At 41.8% G+C, this 22,242-nt stretch overlaps 1 protein-coding gene across 1 annotated transcript in view; it reads right to left on the bottom strand.

Annotated features, from left to right (window-relative positions):
* LOC139367884 (BR serine/threonine kinase 2a) overlaps positions 1 to 22,242 on the bottom strand; it is a 497,374-nt gene that overhangs the window by 103,093 nt on the left and 372,039 nt on the right. Inside the window, exon 5 of the mRNA XM_071106247.1 lies at positions 15,455 to 15,571. Within this exon, the coding sequence (XP_070962348.1) occupies positions 15,455 to 15,571 (117 nt within the window). The remainder of the gene's footprint in view (positions 1 to 15,454; positions 15,572 to 22,242) is intronic.

Below are 22,242 nucleotides of genomic sequence, written 5' to 3'. Positions count from 1 at the left end.
AATAAGGTGTTTACTTGAAACAGCTTGCTTTGACTTCTCTCCCCATAGGAATACATTGCCTGCACCTCTAAATTCAACCTGAAGCCTATGTGGGTTATGAATGCCTTATGAACCTGTCTTCTATGACAGTCCATCAGGCCACTATGAGGTCTACCTGTGTCGAATCTAAGCTTCCTGGAGCAACCGGAAGTGGTTAAAATCACCCTAAAAGTGTTTACCCATACCCTGCCTGCAGTTTGATAGACATAGTGCATTCAACCCTGTGTAGATCAGTCAATTCTTAACGTAAAGACCTAAAACTCAGGATTCTGTAAGTGGCTATGTCAATCAAGATATGTGTTGACTTATAGCTTCCTGTGCCAACCGGAAGTGTCATAATTGGTGTCTCAGGGGCTGTTTCGAGGGGTTAAAAAAGTCTGATCTCTCCAAAATTTCATATGTGTGACTAGGTAACCCTTCTGAACTGTAAATCAGTCATTTCTCCCAACAGATGTCAAAGAAAAGCTCCCTCACACACACACAGGAAGGATAGAGTGATAAAGTGCGGTGCTTAAAGACACAGAGAGCAGGAAATGGCATTACCATAATCCCTAGGCCGTGCCGAGTTCAACGAGCTATCCCGCTTGACCGTAGCTCGCTCGGTCTAGGCGCAGCGACCATTAGAATAGTAGGCCCAAAATGAAGCCTGCCCCACAATGTCATTTGATTTTGGGTGAGAGTGAGAGAACCGTTAGGGTGAGAAGAAAAATTCCACCACAGGAATGTTCCTAAGGTCCTCCCGATCCGTGCAAACCTTGACCGTGTGGCATTAACCCTTAACAGTAAAACAGTGTTTTTTGATCTTCATCTCTCCCCATAGGAATACATTGCCTGCACCCCTAATTTCAACCTGAAGTCTATATGGGTTATGAATGCCGTATGAACCTGTCTTCGGTACCAGTCCATCAGGCCACCATGAGGTCTACCTGTGTTGATTCTAAGCTTCCTGGACCAACCGGAAGTGGTTAAAATCACCCTAAAAGTGTTTACCCATACCCTGCCTGCAGTTTGATAGACATAGTGCATTCAACCCTGTGTAAATCAGTCAATTCTTAACGTAAGGACTTAAAACTCAGGATTCTGTAACAGCATACCCCAATGAGGATATGTGTTGATTTATAGCTTCCTGTGCCAACCGGAAGTGCCATAATTGGTGTCTCAGGGGCTGTTTCGAAGAGTTAAAAAAGTCAGATCTGTCCAAAACTTCATATATGTGATTAGGCAAACCCCATGAACTGTAAATCAGTCATTTTTCCCCAAAAAATTCAAAGGAAAAAAAAATCACACTAAAACACAACTTGGAAGGAGGGACGTATTGGGGTGCGTAGAGACAGACAGTGACTGCAATAGTTAGCTTTGTTGGAGCTAAAAAAGAACCGTCAGACCTAGAGTTCCGAAACTTTAGAAACCTGTTCTAGACCTCCGGTCGATGGTGTGTGGTGAGTTACGTGGCTCTAGACGGTTCTCGGACCGAGAAACAGCCTCGTACATTTGCAATACCTTCAATTCATTTTGACCATCACGAAAATGACGACGTTTAGAAAAGTCTCAGAGACGCAAGGCTAGGTGCATTGAAACCGGCTCGGCCCATAGAGACGGACCCCAACGTTTCTGTCCGATAGCTCGTTCAAGGACCCCGTAGAAAGTCATGGAAAATAGTGGATTTTCAGCACCAATTAGGGTTTTTCTCGGACACCAAATGACCTATCGAGCCGAAACTTGGGATTCGGGGTCGCCTCAGCTAGGCCAACACATAACATAAGAAATGGACCCGCAGCTAGAACGTAACTACGTGTTTTATGGTTGTTTTATGGTTTGAACCGAAGGCGTTGTGAATTTTGGGCCAGCTCTGAAGTATGTAATAGTTGGCTACTAAACGAGTTGGAAAAAGTGGGTTTGGTGTCAGTTTGTATCAGTTTGGTGTCAGAATGATATCTAATTGACTGATGGACTCTTGTCCACTTGACTCTTGTACATTTGCAATATGTTTAAACAGTGAGGTACCATCACCAAAAGCGACATTCTGAAATCAACCCAAACGAGCGATTGAGATGACCCAGAATCACTGCAAAGCCATCCCGAGTTCATCGGGCCAGTCAATTTCACATTCCTGCAGGATTTTTATAGCATGACCAATTCGTGATGGTACCTGCCCATTGATACATATTGCAAATGCACAGTGACTTTGAAAAAGTAAGGAAACATAAACAAATGGACAAAATGAAATCAACATTTTTTTATTTTTGGGTGACCAGTTGCACGTGCATTTGCAATATGATTCTATAGTGAAAAAACATCACCAAATGGACATGATGAAATCAACACAACGAGTGATGGAAATGAACAACTATCACTGCCCGGCCGTCCCGAGTTCATCAGTTCAGTCAATTTTGGCCCCCAAAAAAATTGACTTTTGACTTTGACTTTTGACTTCCTATGAAATCATATTGCAAATGGACAAATCATATTCCTTATGCACAAGTAAAAAAAAAAAAATTATGATAATAACATTTTACAAAAGTATATTCATACACTTCTTACACATGATTAATTGTCTTAAAATCGAAACAATTTTGAAAAACGGTCCAGAAAGACCTTTTTTTAGTTTTTAAAGTTTTTAAAAAAAATCAAATTTTCGACTTTTGACATCCTATTAAATCATATTGCAAATGGACAAAACATATGCCTTATGCACAAGTAAAAAAAAAAAAAAAAAAATGATAATAAAATACGAATAAAGTATGTTGATACAGTTCTTATACGTGTGTAATTGACACAAAATTCGAAAGAATTTTGAAAAACGGTCCAGAAAGCACTTTTTTAAGGGTGTGTGAAGTTTTTTATAAAATTTGGACATTTTTGACTTTTGACTTCTGACTTCCTATGAAATCATATTCCAAATGGAGAAAACATATGCCTTATGCACAAGTAAAAAAAAAAAAAATGATAATAAAGTATGACTAAAGTATGTTGATAAAGTTCTTATACATGTGTAATTGACACAAAAATTGAAAGAATTTTGAAAAACGGTCCAGAAAGCACTTTTTTAAGGATGTGTGAAGTTTTTTACCAAATTTTGACATTTTTGACTTTTGACTTCCTATGAAATCATATTCCAAATGGAGAAAACATATGCCTTATGCACAAGTAAAAAAAAAAAAAAAATGATAATAAAGTATGACTAAAGTATGTTGATAAAGTTCTTATACATGTGTAATTGACATAAAAATTGAAAGAATTTTGAAAAACGGTCCAGAAAGCACTTTTTTAAGGATGTGTGAAGTTTTTTACCAAATTTTGACATTTTTGACTTTTGACTTCCTATGAAATCATATTCCAAATGGACAAAACATATGCCTTATGCGCATGTAATTAAAAAAAAAAAAATATGATAAAAAAATTGGAGAAAAGTATATTCATACAGCTCTTACACATGTGTAATTGACAAAAAAATCGAAAGAATTTCGAAAAAAGGCCCAGAAAGCACTTTTTTAAGGGGTGAAAAGTTTTTGGAAAAAAAATCATTTTTTCAAAATTTTGCTTTTGGATGTTGACTTGGGTTGCATTTCCAATATGAAAAACCCAGGTGGAACGCACTCGCCCCCTGTTGGATTTTTGAAGTGTTACAATTGGCAATTGCCATATGGCATTTGCCATATACTTTGCACGAATCAACGCCGCTTTGGGTGGTATTGGACATCGTGTATATGGTTTGTCCAATGCCAATATCTTGCCATTCATTTTTGTCCAATTCAGGGGGGTATTCCCTTACACATGTAATCATGTAGTAACCTAAAAAGTATTAATCAAATCAAAATCTATTTTATATTTGAGATTTTTCAAAGTAGCCACCCTTTGCCGTGATGACAGCTTTGCACACTCTTGGATTTCTCTCAACCAGCTTCATGAGGTAGTCACCTGGAATGCATTTCAATTAACAGGTGTGCCTTGTTAAAAGTTAATTTGTGAAATTTCTATCCTTCTTAATGCGTTTCAGCCAATCCGTTGTGTAGTGACAAGGTAGGAATGGGTATACAGAAGCACTATTTGGTCAAAGACCAAGTTCATATTATTGCAAGAACATCTCCAAAAAGCAAAGACAAATGACAGTCCATAATTATGTTAAGACACGAAGGTGAGTCAGTACAGAAAAAGTCAAGAACTTTTAAAGTTTCTTCAAGTGCAGTCGCAAAACCCATCAAGCGGTATGATGAAACTGGCTCTCATGAGGACCACCACAAGAAAGGAAGACCCAGAGTTACCTTTGCTGCAGAGGATAAGTTCATTAGAGTTACCAGCCTCAGAAATTGCAGCCCAAATAACAGACACATCTCAACATCAACTCTTCAGATGAGACGGTGTGAATCAGGCCTTCATGTTCAAATTGCTGCAAAGAAACCACTACTAAAGGACACCAATTAGAAGAAGAGACTTGTTTGGGCCAAGAAACACGAGCAATGGGCATTGGACCGGTGGAAATCTGTCCTTTGGTCTGAAGTGTCCAAATTTGAGATTTTTGATTCCAACCTCCGTGTCTTGTGAGATAGAGTAGGTGAACAGATGATCTCTGCATGTGTGGTTCCCACCGTGAAGCATGGAGGAGGAGGTATGATTTTGTGCGGGTGCATTGCTGGTGACGCTGTCTGTGATTTATTCAGAATTCAATGCAAACTTTACCAGCATGGCTACCACAGCATTCTGCAGGGATACGCCATCCCATCTGGTTTGCGCTTAGTGGGACAATCATTTGTTTTCCAACAGGACAATGAACCAACACACCTCCAGGCTGTGTAAAGGCTTTTGACCAAGAAGGAGAGTGATGGAGTGCTACATGAGATGACCTGGCCTCCACAATCACCTGATGTCAACCCAATTGAGATGGTTTGGGATGAGTTGGACCGCAGAGTGAAGGAAAAGAAGCAAACAAGTGCTCAGAATATGTGTGAACTCCTTCAAGACTGTTGGAAAAGCATTCCAGGTGAAGCTGGTTGAGAGAATGCCAAGAGTGTGCAAAGCAATCATCAAGGCAAAGGATGGGTATTTTGAAAAATCAAAAATATATTTTTATTCGTTTTTTTGGGCTAGACGTGCCCGCTAGCAACCCACCTCGACAACATCCGGTGAAATTGCAGTGCACGAAATTCAAAATACAAAAATCATAATATTAAACATTCATGAAAAAACAAGTGTCATACATAATTTAAAAGTTTAACTTCTTGTTAATCCAACCACTTTGTCAGATTTCAAAAAGGCTTTACGGCGAAAGCATACCATGCGATTATCTGAGGACAGCGCCCGCATACAAAACATTAAAAACATTTTCCATACCAGCAGAGGTATCACAAAGGTCAGAAATAGCAATAAAATAAATAATAAATCACCATCTTCCTCTGTTTGCAATCACAAGGGTCCCAGCTACATAATAAATGGTTGTTTTGTTCGATAAAGTCCTTTTTCCCACAAAAGTCAGTTTAGTTGGCGCGCTTGATTCAGTAATCCACCTGTTCCACTCGTTCAAAATGCATACAAAGAAATCCCAAAAGTTACCAATAAACTTCGTCCAAACAAGTCAAACAACGTTTCTAATCAATCCTCAGGTACCCTAATGTGTAAATAAACAATCAAATTGAAGACGGAGAATAGTGTGTTAGATACCAAAGATGAATAACGAAGTGCATGCCCTTTCCATGCGAGCCACAACACTACAGTCAAAATGCGAGCCACCTTGAAAAACTACAAATTCTAGCTACTTTTTCAAAAAATAAGCCTGAAACACTTTATATAGACTTGACATCTAGTGGAAGCCATAGGAACTGCAATCTGGGAGGATTTCCTTAGATTTTCCCATAGACAGGCATTTCAATGGGTGGTCACCTCAAAAATGAATTTTCCTCAGGTGTTTGCCTGCCATATCAGTTCTGTTATACTTTTTTAACAGTTTTAGAAACTTCAGAGTGTTTTCTAGCCAATGCTACCAATTATATGCATATCCTAGCTTTGGGCATCAGAACTTTCAAATACTGCCCCCTATCCCTAAGATGTTATAAATCTTCTTATGGCTAGGGGTTCCCCTCGACAACATTCCCCTGAAAAGGCAGCGCGCGAAATTCAAAAATATTTTTTTGAAATATTTAACTTTCACACATGAACAAGTGCAACACACCAAATGAAAGATAAACTTCTTGTTAACTAGATAACTGTCTTGTCTCACTACGCACATCTGGTTCCCATTCCCCGATTAGTATGTGTATATATGTGCCCTCTGTTCCCCATTGTCCTTGTCGTTTATTGTCCCTTGTCCGTTGGAGCTTTGATGGCGCACCAGCGAGATGCAAGCGATTCCTTCTGCAATACGACCTGTACCTCGCTCGCAACACAGAGGCTGTCTCCGGGAGAGACAGGGTCGCCAACGTCATCTCTGCACTGACCGGACGGGCTCTGGATTGGGGTGCTGCAGTCTGGGAAACGGGCGGACCCGAGGTCGAGTCCTGCGAGTGCTTCACCCTCTTTTCCGCTCTGTGTTTGATCATGTTGTGGAGGGTCGAAAGAGGGGTGAGCACCTACTCCGACTACGCCAGGGATCTAGGACCGCCAAGGCAGCAGCTACTCTTCCTGGGGTCCAGCAAAATTATCGCAGTTTATACAATAAAAAAAAAACTACAATACATTCAGACTGTGTGCCCTTCAGGCCCATACTCCGCCGCTGCCACATATAAATAGTACAAAATCCATGTGTAAGTGCGTGTATAGTGCGTATGCTATCGTGCGTGTGTGTGTATGCACCTATGTTTGTGTTGCTTCACAGTCCCCGCTGTTCCATAAGGTGTATTTTTATCAGTTTCTTTTATGAAATGTTACTGCTTGCATGAGTTACTTGTGGAATAGAGTTCCATGTAGTCATGGCTCTATTTAGTACTGTGCACCTTCCATAGTCTGTTCTGGACTTGGGGACTGTGAAGAGACCTCTTGCGGAATGTCTTGTGGGGTATGCTTGGGTGTCCGACCTGTGCACCAGTAGTTCAAACAGACAGCTCGGTGCATTCAACATGTCAATACATCTCATAAATACCTTGCATGTCAATACGTCACCAGCCTCCTTGAACTTCTGTTTTGTTTAGAAGGAAGATGGGTGCCCCTGCATTGATTATCGAACACTGAATAAAGCCACCGTTAAGTTCAGCTATCCTTTACCCCTCATCCCAACCACCATCAAACAAATTCACGGGGAGCAGTACTTCACGAAACTGGACTTGTGGAGTGCCTACAATCTGGTGCACATTCGTGCAGGTAACGTCCTTTTCCACGACCAAGGGGCATGGCGAGTATCTCATAATGCCTTTTGGCCTGACTAATCCTCCTTCAGTCTTTCAGGCCTTTATTAGCAAAGTGTTTCAGGACATGTTGGGATGGGGCATAGTGGTTTATGTAGATGACATTTTGGTTTCTTCTGCTGACCGCGCCCAGCATGTCTCATTAGTCAGCGCTGTGCTGGGAAGACTGTTGGAGCACAATCTATATGTTAAACAAGATTAAATGTTTGTTTTCTAGCAGTCCTTTTTGGACTACCTAATATCCACAGCGGGAGTGGAGATGACAGAGCAATGCATCAGCGTAGTCAGGTCATGGCCCATCCCCAACTCCGCGAAAGTAGTCCAGTGAATCCTGGAGTTCGCCAACTATTTCCAGAGTTTCATCCGGGGCTTCAGCACGGTGCTCACGACTCTTACATCTTTGCTGACAGGAGGTCCCCAGTGGCTTTGTTGGATGGCGGAGGTGGAGAGGGCATTCGAGACACTGAAGGCACGCTTCACCACTGCTCCCGTGCTAGCACATCCCGATCCATTCACTCCCCTTCATTGTCGAAGTAGATGAAGATCAAAGATGCCTCCGAAGTAGGAGTCGAGGCAGTGCTGTTCTAGTGCACCAGAATCCCTCCAGAACCCCTTCGCACTACCCTCTGTAGTGGCTTGTGGTCGGAGGCCAAACAATTGCCATACCAGGCAGTGATGCAACCAGATGCTCTCGATGGTGCAGTTGTAGAACCTTCTGAGGATCTGAGGAACCAAGACAAATCTTTTCAGTCTCCTGAGAGGGAATAGGTTTTGTCGTGCCATCTTCAAGACTGACTTGGTGTGCTTGAACCATGTTAGTTTGTTGGTCAACCTGTTCCACTGCAGCCCCGTCGATGAGAATGGGGCGTGATTGGCCCTCTTTTTCCTGTTGTCCACAATCATGTCCTTTGACTTGATCATGTTGAGGGAGAGGTTGTTGTCCTGGCACCACAGGGCCAGGTTTCTGACCTCCTCCCTATAGTCTCGTCATTGTCGGTGATCAGGCCTACCACAATGATAGTCTTGGAGTCGTGCCTGGCCGTGCAGTCATGAGTGAACAGAGAGTACTGGAGGGGGCTGAGCACGCACCCCTGAGGTGCAACTGTGTTGAGGGTCAGCGTGGCAGATGTGTTATTACCTACCCTTACCACCTGGGGGCGGCCCGTCAGGAAGTCCAGAATCCATTTGCAGAGGGAGGTGTTTAGACCCAGGGTCCTAAGCTTACTGATGAGCTTGAGGGCACTATGGTGGTAACTATGGTGGTAAACGCTGAGCTATAGTCAATGAATAGCATTCTCACATACAGTAGGTGTTCTTTTTGTCCAGGTGGGAAAGGGCTGTGTGGAGTGGAATAGAGATTGCATCATCTGTGGATCTTTTGGGGCAGTATGCAAATTGGAGTGGGTCTAGGGTTTCTGGGATGATGGTATTGATGTGAGCCATGACCAGGCTTTCAAAGCACTTCATGACTACAGACGTGAGAGCTATGGGTGGGTAGTCATTTAGGTAGATTACCTTTGTGTTCTTGGGCACGGGCACTATGGTGGTCTGCTTGTTAATGTCCCGTTGGTAGTTTATTCTTCCGCGCAACTCAATTTTATTCTCCAAGGATTACGTTTGCTAGCAGAATGGAGGGAAGTGGGGGTTTATTCGACCGCCTACGAATTCTCAGAAGGCAGCACCCCCTTCGGATCCTGTTTCTCTGCCTCCTCTTCACGCAGATCACAGGGATCAGGGACTGTTTCCGAGGAAGCGGTATATCCTTCACGTCGGGCTCGTCAGAGGCGTAAAAGGAAGTAAAAATGTTTTTTACCTTTATTTGCATGCGGGAGCGTAATACTTGCCTGACACTAATTAGCATAACGCAATGGACATAAATATCCCTAGAAAGTATTCCTATTCATGAAAATCACGAATGAAATATATTGAGACACAGCTTAGCCCCTTTTTAATCACCCTGTCATCTCAGATTTTCAAAATATGCTTTACAGCCAAAGCTAGACAAGCATTTGTGTAAGTTTATCGATAGCCTAGCATAGCATTTTGTCCAGATAGCAGCAGGTAACTTGGTCACGGAAATCAGAAAAGCAATCAATTTAAATCGCTTACCTTTCATTAGCTTCAGATGTTTTCACTCACGAGACTCCCAGTTAGATAGCAAATGTTCCTTTTTTCCAAAAATAATATTTTTGTAGACAAAATAGCTTCGTTTGTTCTTCACGTTTGGCTGAGAAATCGCCTGGAAATTGCAGTCACGAAAACGGCGAAAAATATTCCAAATTAGCTCCATAATATCGACAAGGTGTTTTTCAAATATCTATTTGAAAATATATCCATCGGGACAATTCGTTTTTCAGTAGGACTGATTGGAGTAATGGCTACCTCTGTATTTTACGCGAGAGTCACCCTGGGAGCCATCAGGTGACCACTTGCGCAATGTAGCCACTTACGGCTATTCTTCAACATAAATGCGTAAAACTACGTCACAATGCTGTAGACACCTTCGGGAATTCGTAGAAAGCGTAATCTGGTTGATAGCTCATTCACAGCTCAATAGGGACTCATTGGAACGCAGCGCTTTCAAAACCTGGGGCACTTCCGGATTGGATCTTTCTCAGGCTTTCGCCTGCAACATCAGTTCTGTTATACTCACAGACAATATCTTTACAGTTTTGGAAACGTTAGAGTGTTTTCTATCCTAAGCTGTCAATTATATGCATATTCTAGCATCTTGTCCTGACAAAATATCCCGTTTAAAACGGGAACGTTTTTTTCCAAATATGAAAATACTGCCCCTAGAGTCGCAAGAGGTTTTAACTAGGCAAGTAAGTTAAGAACTAATTCTTATTTTCAATGACTGCCTAGGAACAGTGGGTTAACTACCTATTCAGGGGCAGAACGACAGATTTGTACCTTGTCAGCTCAGGGATTTGCAACCTTTCGGTTACTAGTCCATCGCTCTAACCACTAGGCTACCCTGTCGCCACAGATTCTGCTAGTCCGTGGTGAATAATCGCAGTCCTGATGTCCAGAAGGTTTTTCAGGCATAAGAAATGGTAGAGGCAACATTATGTAAGGGCTTGACCTCATTTCCGGTCACAACTTGTTTATGTGTTGCTGTGCGGTTTATTGCTAACCTTACTTTTCTACCTGCCAACTTCACGGTTTTTACTTTTTAATTACGTTTTATATTTAAATTTTTTCCCCTCGCTCTACTTCTTTCATTCAACTCTTTCACCCCGGAAGCATAATCTGGATGTGGTTCATCAGGACCTCCACCAGCCGAAGATAAGAAGTAACATTAACATTATTTCTTCTAATTGCAGTCGCTGTACTCATAATATACATGAGAACGGTTGCCTTATGGCAAGGATAGCTATGTTGCAAGCCCAGCTTCAGATGCCATCATTAGGCAAGGGTAATTTAAGTGTAGGAATGGATGAAACAGCATCTGTGCCACAAATAAGTACAGATAGTAGTATAAATCCACTCGCACAGTCCCCACAGCCGGACAATTCTCTCATGGCTTCTGGAAGGAAATGCTGTGGGAATGCTCCACCGGTGTCACTCATCAATTTGGAAACCCAAATTGTTCTACACGGACAAGTTCTGGCCTGGTTTAGATCTTATCTGTCGGAAAGATATCAGTTTGTCTCTGTGAATGGTTTGTCCTCTAACAAATCAACTGTACATTTCGGTGTTCCTCAAGGCTACGTTTTAGGACCACTATTGTTTTCACTATATATTTTACCTCTTGGTGATGTCAACCGGAAACATAATGTTAACTTTCACTGTTATGCGGGCGACACACCGCTATACTTTCCGATGAAACATGGTGAAGCCCCAAAATTGCCATCTCTGGAAGCCTGTGACATAAGGAAGTGGATGGTGGCAAACTTTCTACTTTTAAACTTAGACAAAACAGAGATGCTAGTTCTAGGTCCCAAGAAACAAAGAGATCTTCTGTTAAATTTGACAATTGATCTTGATGGTTGTATATTCGTCTCAAATAAAACTGTGAAGGACCTCGGCATTACTCTGGACCCTAATCTCTCTTTTGACGAACATAACAAGACTGTTCCAAGGACAGCTTTTTTCCATATACGTAACATTGCAAAATTCAGAAGCTTTTTGTCCAAAAATGACGCAGAAAAATTAATCCATGCTTTTGCCACTTCTAGGTGAGACTACTGCAATGCTCTACCTTCCGGCTACCCGGATAAAGCACTAAAGAAACTTCAGTTAGTGCTAAACACGGCTGCTAGAATCTTGACTAGAACCAAGAAATGTGATCATATTATCCCAGTGCTAGCCTCTCTACACTGGTTTCCTGTTAAGGCTAGTGTTGATTTCAAGGTTTTACTGCTAACCTACAAAGCATTACATGAGCTTTTTCCTACCCATCTTTTTGATTTGGTCCTGCCGTATATACCTACATGTACGCTATGGTCACAAGATGCAGGCATCCTTACTGTCCCTAGAATTTCTAAGCAAACGGCTGGAGGCAGAGCTTTCTCCTATAGAGCTCCATTTTTATGGAATGGTCTGCCTATCCATGTGAGAGATACAGACTCGGTCTCAACCCTTAAGTCTCATTGAAGACTCATCTCCTCAGTAGGTCCTATGATTGAGTGTAGTCTGGCCCAGAAGTGTGAAGGTGAACGGAAAGGCACTGGAGAAATGAACCGCCCTTGCTGTCTCTGCCTGGCCGGTTCCCCTCTCTCCACTGGGATTCTCTGCCTCAAACCCTATTACAGGGGCTGAGTAACTGGCTTACTGGTGCTCTTCCAATGCCGTCCCTAGGAGGGGTTCGTCACTTGAGTGGGTTAAGTCACTAATGTGATCTTCCTGTCCGGGTTGGCGCCCCCCTTGGGTTTGTGCCGTGGGGGAGATCTTCGTGGGCTATACTTGGCCTTGTCTCAGGATAGTAAGTTGGTGGTAAAATATATTCCTCTAGTGGTGTGGGCTGTGCTTTGGCAAAGTGGGTGGGGTTATATCCTGGCTGTTTGGCCCTATCGTCGGACGGGGCTACAGTGTCTCCGGCCCCTCCTGTCTCAGCCTCCTGTAATTATGCTGCAATAGTTTGTGTCGGGGGGCTATGGTCAGTCTGTTATACCTGGAGTATTTCTCCTGTTTTATCCGGTGTCCTGTATGAATTTAAGTATGCTCTCTCGTATTCTCTCTCTCTTTATTTCTCTTGGAGGACCTGAGACCTAGGATAAATCCTCAGGACTACCTGGCCTAATGACTCATTGCTGTCCCCAGTCCACCTGGTCATACTGCTGCTCCAGTTTCAATTGTTCTGTCTGTGGCTGACCTGTTCACCGGACGCGGTACCTTGTCCCAGACCTGCTGTTTTCAACTCTCTAGTGACAGCATGAGCGGTAGAAATACTCCGAATGATCGGCTATGAAAAGCCAACTGACATTTACTCCTGAGGTGCTGACCTGTTGCACCCTCTACAACCACTGTGATTATTATTATTTGACCCTGCTGGTCATCTATGAACATTTGAACATCTTGAACATGTTCTGTTATAATCTCCACCCGGCACAGCCAGAAGAGGACTGGCACCCGTCATAGCCTGGTTCCTCTCTAGGTTTCTTCCTAGGTTCCGGCCTTTCTATGGAGTTTTACCTGGCCACCGTGCTTCTACACCTCCATTGCTTACTGTTTGGGGTTTTAGGCTGGGTTTCTGTACAGCACTTTGTGACATCAGATGATGTAAGAAGGGCTCTATAGATATTTTTTGATTGATTGATGTACAAAATAAGTTTAAAAAATAAGTTACAAACAACGCAAATGAACAAACAAAAAAACACGGGGGCATCTTACACGGGACCAACACATTACAGCATTGTAAAAACACAACTGTCTTACCTATTGGGATCACAAATACAAAGCAAAATGCAGTGCTATCTGGCCCGAAATCAACAATACACTATGGCAGATTATGTGACTATGATTAGGCACATTTATTGGGTTTATAAACGCGGATACTTTCGCGGCACAGTCGATGCCACGCAGGGCTACGGGCCAGAAGGTTAAGGGTTCGCCGACACCCACAGACGAGCTCACTCTCCCTGCTTGTTTCATTACATTACAATCAGAGCTAGCTGCAGACAATGATCAGCTAGGGGGATATCAGATGTTCAACATTTTTATAGCATGTTTACAGTTATATAAAATATATGCAATGGATTTTCCACCAACAGGGTTCTGTGCCAACCACACAAAATGATAAATAAAGTATACCGACTTTGGGAACTTCAATATCATGGCATGACAATCTCCGAATGTCATTCAACTTTTTGTTGTTTTGTAAGAGATGTCTCTGTCCATTCATTAATTGGCCACTGCACAGTTTGGATTGATTGGTATAATTCGTCACAAAAATTTGTAGTGATTTCTTTGCAGAATTTCAACCACAAAGGCCTGATTCACGCAGTCTCCTCTGAACAGTTGATGTTGAGATGTGTCTGTATCTTGAACTTTGTGAAACATTTATTTGGGCTGCAATCTGACGCTGGTAATTCTAATGAACTTATCCTCTGCAGCAGAGGTAACTCTGGATCTTCCTTTCCTGTGGCGGTGGTCCTCATGAGAGCGAGTTTCATCATAACGCTTCGTGGTTTTTGCAACTGCATTTGAAGAAACATTCAAAGTTTGACATTTTCCGATTTGACTGACCTTCATGTCTTAACAATGATGGACTGTCGTTTCTCTTTGCTTTTTGAGCTGTTCTTGCAATAATATGGATTTGGTATTTTACCAAATAGGTTATCACTCCTACCTTGTCACAACACAACTAATTGGCTCAAACGCATTAAGAAGGAAAGAAATTCCACAAATTACCGTTTAACAAGGCACACCTGTTAATTGAAATGCATTCCAGGTGAGTACCTCATGAAGCTGGTTGAGAAAATGCCAAAAGTGTGCAAAGCTGTCATCAAGGCAAAGGTTGGCTACTTTGAAGAATCTAAAATGTAAAATATATTTTGATTTGTGTAACACTTTTTTTGGTGATTCCATATGTGTTAGGGAAGACATCAAAACTATGAACTATTATTCTACAATGTAGACAATAATACAAATAAAGAACAATCCTTGAATGAGTAGGTGTGTCCAAACTTTTGACTGGTAATGTATGAGCGACTGTGTCCAACACACCACAACCTGGTATTATATTGGGCACCTACTGACCCCAAAAATATGTATTTTTTTATTTTCTTCTCAAGGACATGTAGTGCTAAATTTAAAAAGTTTAAGGAAATACAGAGAAGAGCCACATTACTACAAGACAAAACCACTCACTCAATCAAGCATGATGGTCTTGTCTTAAAAGTAGTGGAATGGGATTATTGTGTGAAGAATCCAATATTTTAACTTCTATGCAGTACAAATCACAATATTGTGGGAGTAGCCCCAATTGAGTATAATATGTTTGTCACGTTCTGACAATAGTTCCTTTATTATGTCTTTGTGTTAGTTTGGTCAGGGCGTGAGTTGGGGTGGGTAGTCTATGTTCTTTTTTCTATGTTGTGTTTATGTGTTTGGCCTGGTATGGTTCTCAATCAGAGGCAGGTGTCGTTCGTTGTCTCTGATTGAGAATCATACTTAGGTAGCCTGTTTTCCCCATTTTGGTTGTGGGTGTTTCATTTTCTGTTTAGTGTTTTTCTGCACCTTACAGGACTGTTTTTTTTTTTTACGTTGTTGTTTTGTATTTCAGTGTTCCATTATTAAAATCATGAACACGTACCACGCTGCGCTTTGGTCCACACCTTCTTCCACCTACGAAAGCCGTTACAATGTTTGAGAAGGTTTGAGTCCTAAGCAACATACACATTGTTTGAACTACAATAGACCAACATACGTAAGTACTATAGTATGTCAAAACTGTGTGCTGGAAAACCTTGGTAGAGCATGGGTGATGTAGGCACTGTGGTGTTCATGAATTTCCTTTCCTTTTCGACTTCAGACCAATGTCTACTTATCACTTAAAATGAAGTTTTTGTTTTCAATTGTTTGACTTCTGTGATGCTCTGTCCTTATACTCCTGTACTAACATTTTATTCTGTACTCACCCACAGCTGGTCTCCAGCAGACTGTCGCCGACCTGTAGAGAGGCCATGCCAAAGTCTGCTACCCTGATGTTGTTCTTCTCATCTAACAACAGGTTCTCTGGCTTCAAATCTCTGTGGCTGGGAGGGAGAGAGGGGACGAAGGACAGGGAGGGAGACAGAGAGTAAGAGAAAGCAAATGGTTAGCAAATGTACAATACATTGAGTATGAGCCAATTATGTTTTAGCTTTGGCATTAATCAAACATCCTATGGATTAGTGCACACACACACACACAGACACACACAAATGCTATCATTGAAGTTGTTTGTGGTGACAAGGGGCATCGTACAAAACAAAGTAATCAGTGATTGAATCGTCTCTAACCAATCAGAGTATCAAAGTCAACGATGAATTTTCAAACCACCGCTTTACCCACGTGTATTCTGGCCCAACCCATCAGTTTCCGGACCAATCAGACGGCCGCGAATGTATTCACATTCAGTGAAGGTTCGGGGAGGTAATCCGATCCAGATTCAGAGAAGAAACTAACATCCATGAGCATGGTGTTGCGTTTGGCCGGAGCAAGGAGCCTGGAGTAGCCAAGCAAATTCAGTCCATGAGTACGAGAAACCAATTAAACCTTCCACTACTACTAAAGTAATCACCGATTAGAAATGAGTGAACAGGCAAAAGCCATGTCTAAACAGTGACTTGTTCAGGGAAGAGCTAGGGAAGGATGCACTTTTAAGCAATTTGAATTTAGTCCACACAGTAATAAAACATTTTGCCCAATAGCAAAATGTTTTGTAATGGAAACCAAAAACAAACATCACTTATTGGACAATTCAGCTAGGTACCTCACGTTTTCAGCCCAAGTCGTTCCTACTGAATACAATCCTGGTGTGGGAGAAGACCGAGCATACAGCTGCTGTGTCCCTCTCGCTCATCTCTGAACAGGCCTTAAGACACAGGGAGAGAGACTCCAATGCTTCCCACAGTTGTGTCAAGTTGGCTGGATGTCATGTGGGTGGTGGACCATACTTGATACACGCAGGAAACTGTTCAGTGTGCAAAATCCAGAAGTGTTGCAGTTCTTGACACAAACCTGTGCGCATAGCACCTACTAGCATACCCCATTCAAAGGCACTTAAATCTTTTGTCTTGCCCATTCACCCTCTGAACTGCACACATACACAATGCATGTCTCAATTGTCTCAAGGCTCAGTGGTGGAAAAAATATCCTATTGGCATACTTGAGTAAAAGTATAGATACCTTTTAATAGAAAGTTACTCAAGTAAAACTGAAAGTTATCCAGTAAAATAGTACTTGAGTAAAAGTATTCGGTTTTAAATATACTTAAGTATCAAAAGTAAATGTAATTGTTAAAATATACTTAAGTATCAAAAGTATAATTAAAAGTATAAATCATTTCAAATTCCTTATATTTAGCGACGCAGACACCATTTTCTTGTTTTTAAAATGTATGGATAGCCAGGGGCATACTCCAACACTCCGATACTATTTACAAAAGATGCATTTGTGTTTAGTGAGTCTGCCAGACCATAGGCAGTCGGGATGACAACGTGTTGTCTTGATAAGTGTGAAAATTTCACAATTTTCCTATCTTGCTAAGCATTCGAAATGTTAAGAATACTTTGGATTGTGAGGGAAAATGTATGGAGTAAAAAGGACAATATTTTATTTTGGAATGTAGTGAAGTAAAAGTTGTTAAAAATATAAATAGTAAAGTACAGTGCAGATACTCCAAAAAACGACTTAAGTAGTACTTTCAAGTATTGTTACTTAAGTACTTTACACTCCCGCAAAGGCTTAAATTCCTTCTTTAACCTCTCTCCTACTCTTCATCTACACTGATTGAAGTGGATTTAACAAGTGATATCAATAAGGGATCTTAGCTTTCACCTGGATTCACCAGATCAGTCTGTCAGGTGATCGAAATGTTTTGTATACTCCGCGTAAGTAGATATGAAGAGCAGCAGACGTTGAATCCCTTTACGACTGGGATTGAGTGGCCACAGTGTTGGATGATGTGATCTTGAGGTTAAAGAGACATTTGGATGTGAGAACTTTCAAAGGCAGTGAGACGTTTCTTGATCATCCGTTTAGCATCTATTCCTGGTTAGCATTTTTCCCGACACGACATCATACTGTGCTGCTGTGAGGATGTCTGCCAAGCTACAGCTGAGAGCTGTCTGACTGTATGTGTGCGGCACATGCACAAAACACACTCAAACACAAACACAGGCCCATGCAAACGCAAGCACGCATGTGCGCACACACTCCCTCTCTCTCTTCCTCTAGGCTGGTCTCGATACTTTAAACAAATATGTATCTTTGCCGAGATCAAAGAGATGGTGAGAGATACTGCCACAGGACAGGATGTCAGGGTGTCATGGAAGCGCTTTCATCTTTTCCTGGGCTAATGATAGAGGGAGCAACAATGGCTGCCATGACTGCCTGACAAATCTCTTTGAAGAGTGGCTCATCAAAATGGACGTTTAACCTCCTATGACATAATTTCTGGCTGGGGTGAATCCTCAAGGGGATTCATTCTGCTGTCAGAACTTTTCCCAGCTAACACATTATCATTCCAAGAACAGTCAGGGAACCTTTTTTCTTCAACCAAAGGACAACTTTTAGGGAACATTACAGGAATGTTCTGTGTTAGCTGGATCGTGCTTCATTCATAAAACCAGAGTTGTAGCACAGCTCATATGTTTTTATGTATCTATTTGGTGCATTATGATAGTCGGATTATGATAGTCGGTTTTATATTGCATAGTTAAAATACTTTGTAATGGAAATAACATTGTAATACCCATACAGTTTAATATCTTATTTTCAGCATTTGAAGTCAAAGATTTGTGAGAGTGATTGGTTGTTTTGTTTACAGCAGATTATTATTGTAAGCTATATGGGTAAATAACAGCCTAGACTGAACAAAATGTTAAATGTGTTTTAAAAGTAAGAATACCCTTCAATCTTTACTGCATCTGTACAGTGAGGGGAAAAAAGTATTTGATCCCCTGCTGATTTTGTACGTTTGCCCGCTAACAAAGAAATGATCAGTCTATAATTTTAATGGTAGGTTTATTTGAACAGTGAGAGACAGAATAACAACAAAAAAATCAAGAAAAAAGCTTGTCAAAAATGTTATAAATGTATTAGCATTTTAATGAGGGAAATAAGTATTTGACCCCTCTGCAAAACATGACTTAGTACTTGGTGGCAAAAACCCTTGTTGGCAATCAGAGGTCAGATGTTTCTTGGTTTTGGCCACCAGGTTTGCACACATCTCAGGAGGGATTTTGTCCCACTCCTCTTTGCAGATGTGGAGGGAGCTGAGGGTTCGAGTTGCCAAACGTCAGCCTCGAAACCTTAATCAAGTCATTAAGGTTTCGAGGCTAACGTTTGGCAACTCGAACCTTCAGCTCCCTCTACATATTTATTTAAGGTCTGGAGACGGGCTAGGCCACTCTAGGACCTTAATGTGCTTCTTCTTGAGCCACCCCTTTGTTGCCTTGGCTGTGTGTTTTGGATCATTGTCATACTGGAATACCCATCCACCACACATTTTCAATGCCCTGGATGAGGGAAGAAGGTTCTCAACCAAGATTTGACAGTACATGGCCCCGTCCATCGTCCCTTTGATGCGGTGAAGTTGTCATGTCCCCTTAGCAGAAAAACACCCCCAGAGCATAATGTTTCCACATCCATGTTTGACGGGGGGGATGGTGTTCTTGGGGTCATAGGCAGCATTCCTCCTCCAAACACGGCGAGTTGATGCCAAAGAGCTCCATTTTGGTCTCATCTGACAACAACACTTTCACCCAGTTGTCCTCTGAATCATTGATGTTCATTGGCAAACTTCAGACGGGCATGTATATGTGCTTTCTTGAGCAGGGGGACCTTGTGGGCGCTGCAGGATTTCAGTCCTTCACGGAGTAGTGTATTACCAATTGTTTTCTTGGTGACTATGGTCCCAGCTGCCTTGAGATCATTGACAAGATCCTCCCGTGTAGTTCTGGGCTGATTCCTCACCGTTCTCATGATCATTGCAACTCCACGAGGTGAGATCTTGCATGGAGCCCCAGGCTGAGGGAGATTGACAGTTCTTTTGTTTCTCTTCCATTTGTGAATAATCGCACCAACTGTTGTCACCTTCTCACCAAACTGCTTGGCGATGGTCTTGTAGCCCATTCCAGCCTTGTGTCGGTCTACAGTCTTGTCCCTGACATCCTTGGAGAGCTCTTTGGTCTTGGCCATGGTGGAGAGTTTGGAATCTGATTGATTGATTGATTGCTTCTGTGGACAGGTGTCTTTTATACAAGTAACAAGCTGAGATTAGGAGCACTCCCTTTAAGAGTGTGCTCCTAATCTCAGCTCATTACCCGTATAAAAGACAGCTGGGAGCCAGAAACCTTTCTGATTGTGAAGGGGTCAAATACTTATTTCCCTCATTAAAATGCATATCAATTTATAACAGTTGATGTGTTTTTCTGGATTTTTGTATTATTATTCTGTCTCTCACTGTTCAAATAAACCTACCATTAAAATTAAAGACTGATAATTTCTTTGTCAGTGGGCAAACGTACAAAATCAGCAGGGGATCAAATACTTTTTTTCCCTCACTGTAAGTGATATACTACAAATCTAAATAGACCTTAGTACCCACCCTAATCAGACAAACAGAGACTAAACAACACTGTAAAAACCTGAATAGTCAACGTCGCCTGCATGAACACCCTCTATTTCATGCTGTACAACGGTATACCTACCTGTTTCCCCAACACAAACAATACACACACACATAGAAGAGCATCACAGAAGTCTAACATGAGCACACACACACACCATCTACATTGCAATAAAACAGGCCTAAAGACAGATCTATCCCAAGACTGGACAAATTGCATGTGGGCGTTGTATTATCAGTCAGGACACTGACATCCCATAATAGGTAATTAAAGTCTCCCTGACACATTAGAGCACCTCTACTACTATAATCTCCCTCACACAGCTATCGTGGATAGCTCTCCCAGTTGTTTGTCATCCGGAGAGAGGTGGTTGTTAATCAAGCTGTACAATTCCAGCGCTTGAATATAACTCAATCTAACTTTGGTGAACACACGGTCATTGACACTGTACTCAGTGTTGGCTAACCATTCTCCATGTTGGCTCCAAACGTTAAATTATCCATAAAGTTTTAATGTAGGTTCCCTCTCATTTTCTTTGAACTTTTAGTGGGAATATGACGCAAGTATTAGGGTCCTAAATCTCAAACCAGTCTGCTCACTGTTCTAGAAATGCCAACAATGAATTCCCGGGTACTCCCAATTGGGACTCAAACCCAGGTCAAATGACAGTCAAACCAACCCTTTAGCCACTACGCCAAGAAATCCAAACCTCTTGATGAGTTTTCTAGGTTTTGCTAGATTCACATGCCGCTGCAGATTAGAGCAATGTTGATGGGAATGGAACTGAAATGGCAGCTGGGATGCTGCAAGTCTCTGATCCCATGTACCATCTCCTGCCGTTGTGCCCCTGAGCAAAGCACTTACCCCCCACAATTACTCTCCATCCAGGGGTGCTGCACTGCTGCTGACCCTGTGCCTCTCAAAGTGTGTGTATATCTGGGGTGTTGGGAAAGGTAGGAGATACATTTCTGTTCTAACCAATCAACAATAATTTTGTATTGTATTTATATTCTATTGTTATAAGAATCCTCAGCTGGCTTGTAGAAAGCATAGCATATATGGCTATATGATTTACATGGGATTAGCCTATCATTGGTACATGTTGTAGCGATCCTCGCTATATGCAGCCAGATCACCCTTGATACAAGTCAGTATTCGACGTCCATCCATGTCTGAGGACATTGGGAGATGATGTGGAAACCGGCCCCTATGGGCAACAGGGAGTGCTGTTACCAAGTAGGTTTCGGTTGTCGACGGGGAGGGCAGATGGGAGCAAGCACCTGCCTCTGATTCCAAAGGTGCTAAGTTCAAATCCAGCGATAAGAAGTTGTTTTTGATAAGCCCAAACCAAACATTACCTTAAGATTTCAGAGTTAATGGCTAAACTTAATCCTATCCATAAAAATTCTGAGTTCATGCCCAAACTTAACTTTAAGCATTTTAAAATTTTACGTTTGAGAAACGAAGATGAAGGTTTAATTCTGGCATGAGACTGTGAGAGCTAGTTGGCTATGAGTCATTTTACAAATCCCACCAAGTGGTTTAACTCTATTGGCACGATGTGTAGGGTGTTTGTCTTTCATATCAGCAACCCATGTAGCGCTGTCTTAGGCGTCTCAGAGTACGGACATTGCAATTTATTGCCCTGGTCACATCTGCAGTCCTCATGCCTCATTGCAGCATGCCTAAGGCACGTTCACGCAGATGAGCAGGGACCCTGGGCATCTTTCTTTTGGTGTTTTTCAGAGTCAGTAGAAAGGACTCTTTAGTTTTCATAACTGTGACCTTAATTGCCTACCATCTGTAAGCTGTTGGTGTCTTAACAACCGTTCCACAGGTGCATGTTCATTAATTGTTTATGGGTCATTGAACATGCATGGGAAACAGTGTTTAAACCCTTCACAATGAAGATCTGTGAAGTTATTTGGATTTTTACGAATGAACTTTGAAAGACCGGGACGTTTATTTTTTTCTGAATTTATATTGAACCATTTAACCCACACTATTAGCCAATCTTCAAAGCACTATCTTGCTTAAGAGGACCTCCAGCCAGCTAGTCAGATCAATCAGTCAGCGTGCTTGTAGGGTTG

The sequence above is a fragment of the Oncorhynchus clarkii genome, chromosome 2, assembly GCF_045791955.1.
Source record: "Oncorhynchus clarkii lewisi isolate Uvic-CL-2024 chromosome 2, UVic_Ocla_1.0, whole genome shotgun sequence".
Taxonomy (NCBI): Eukaryota; Metazoa; Chordata; class Actinopteri; order Salmoniformes; family Salmonidae; genus Oncorhynchus; species Oncorhynchus clarkii.
The sequence above is the reverse complement of the archived record's forward strand: the minus strand, read 5'-3'. Positions and strand labels throughout refer to the sequence as shown.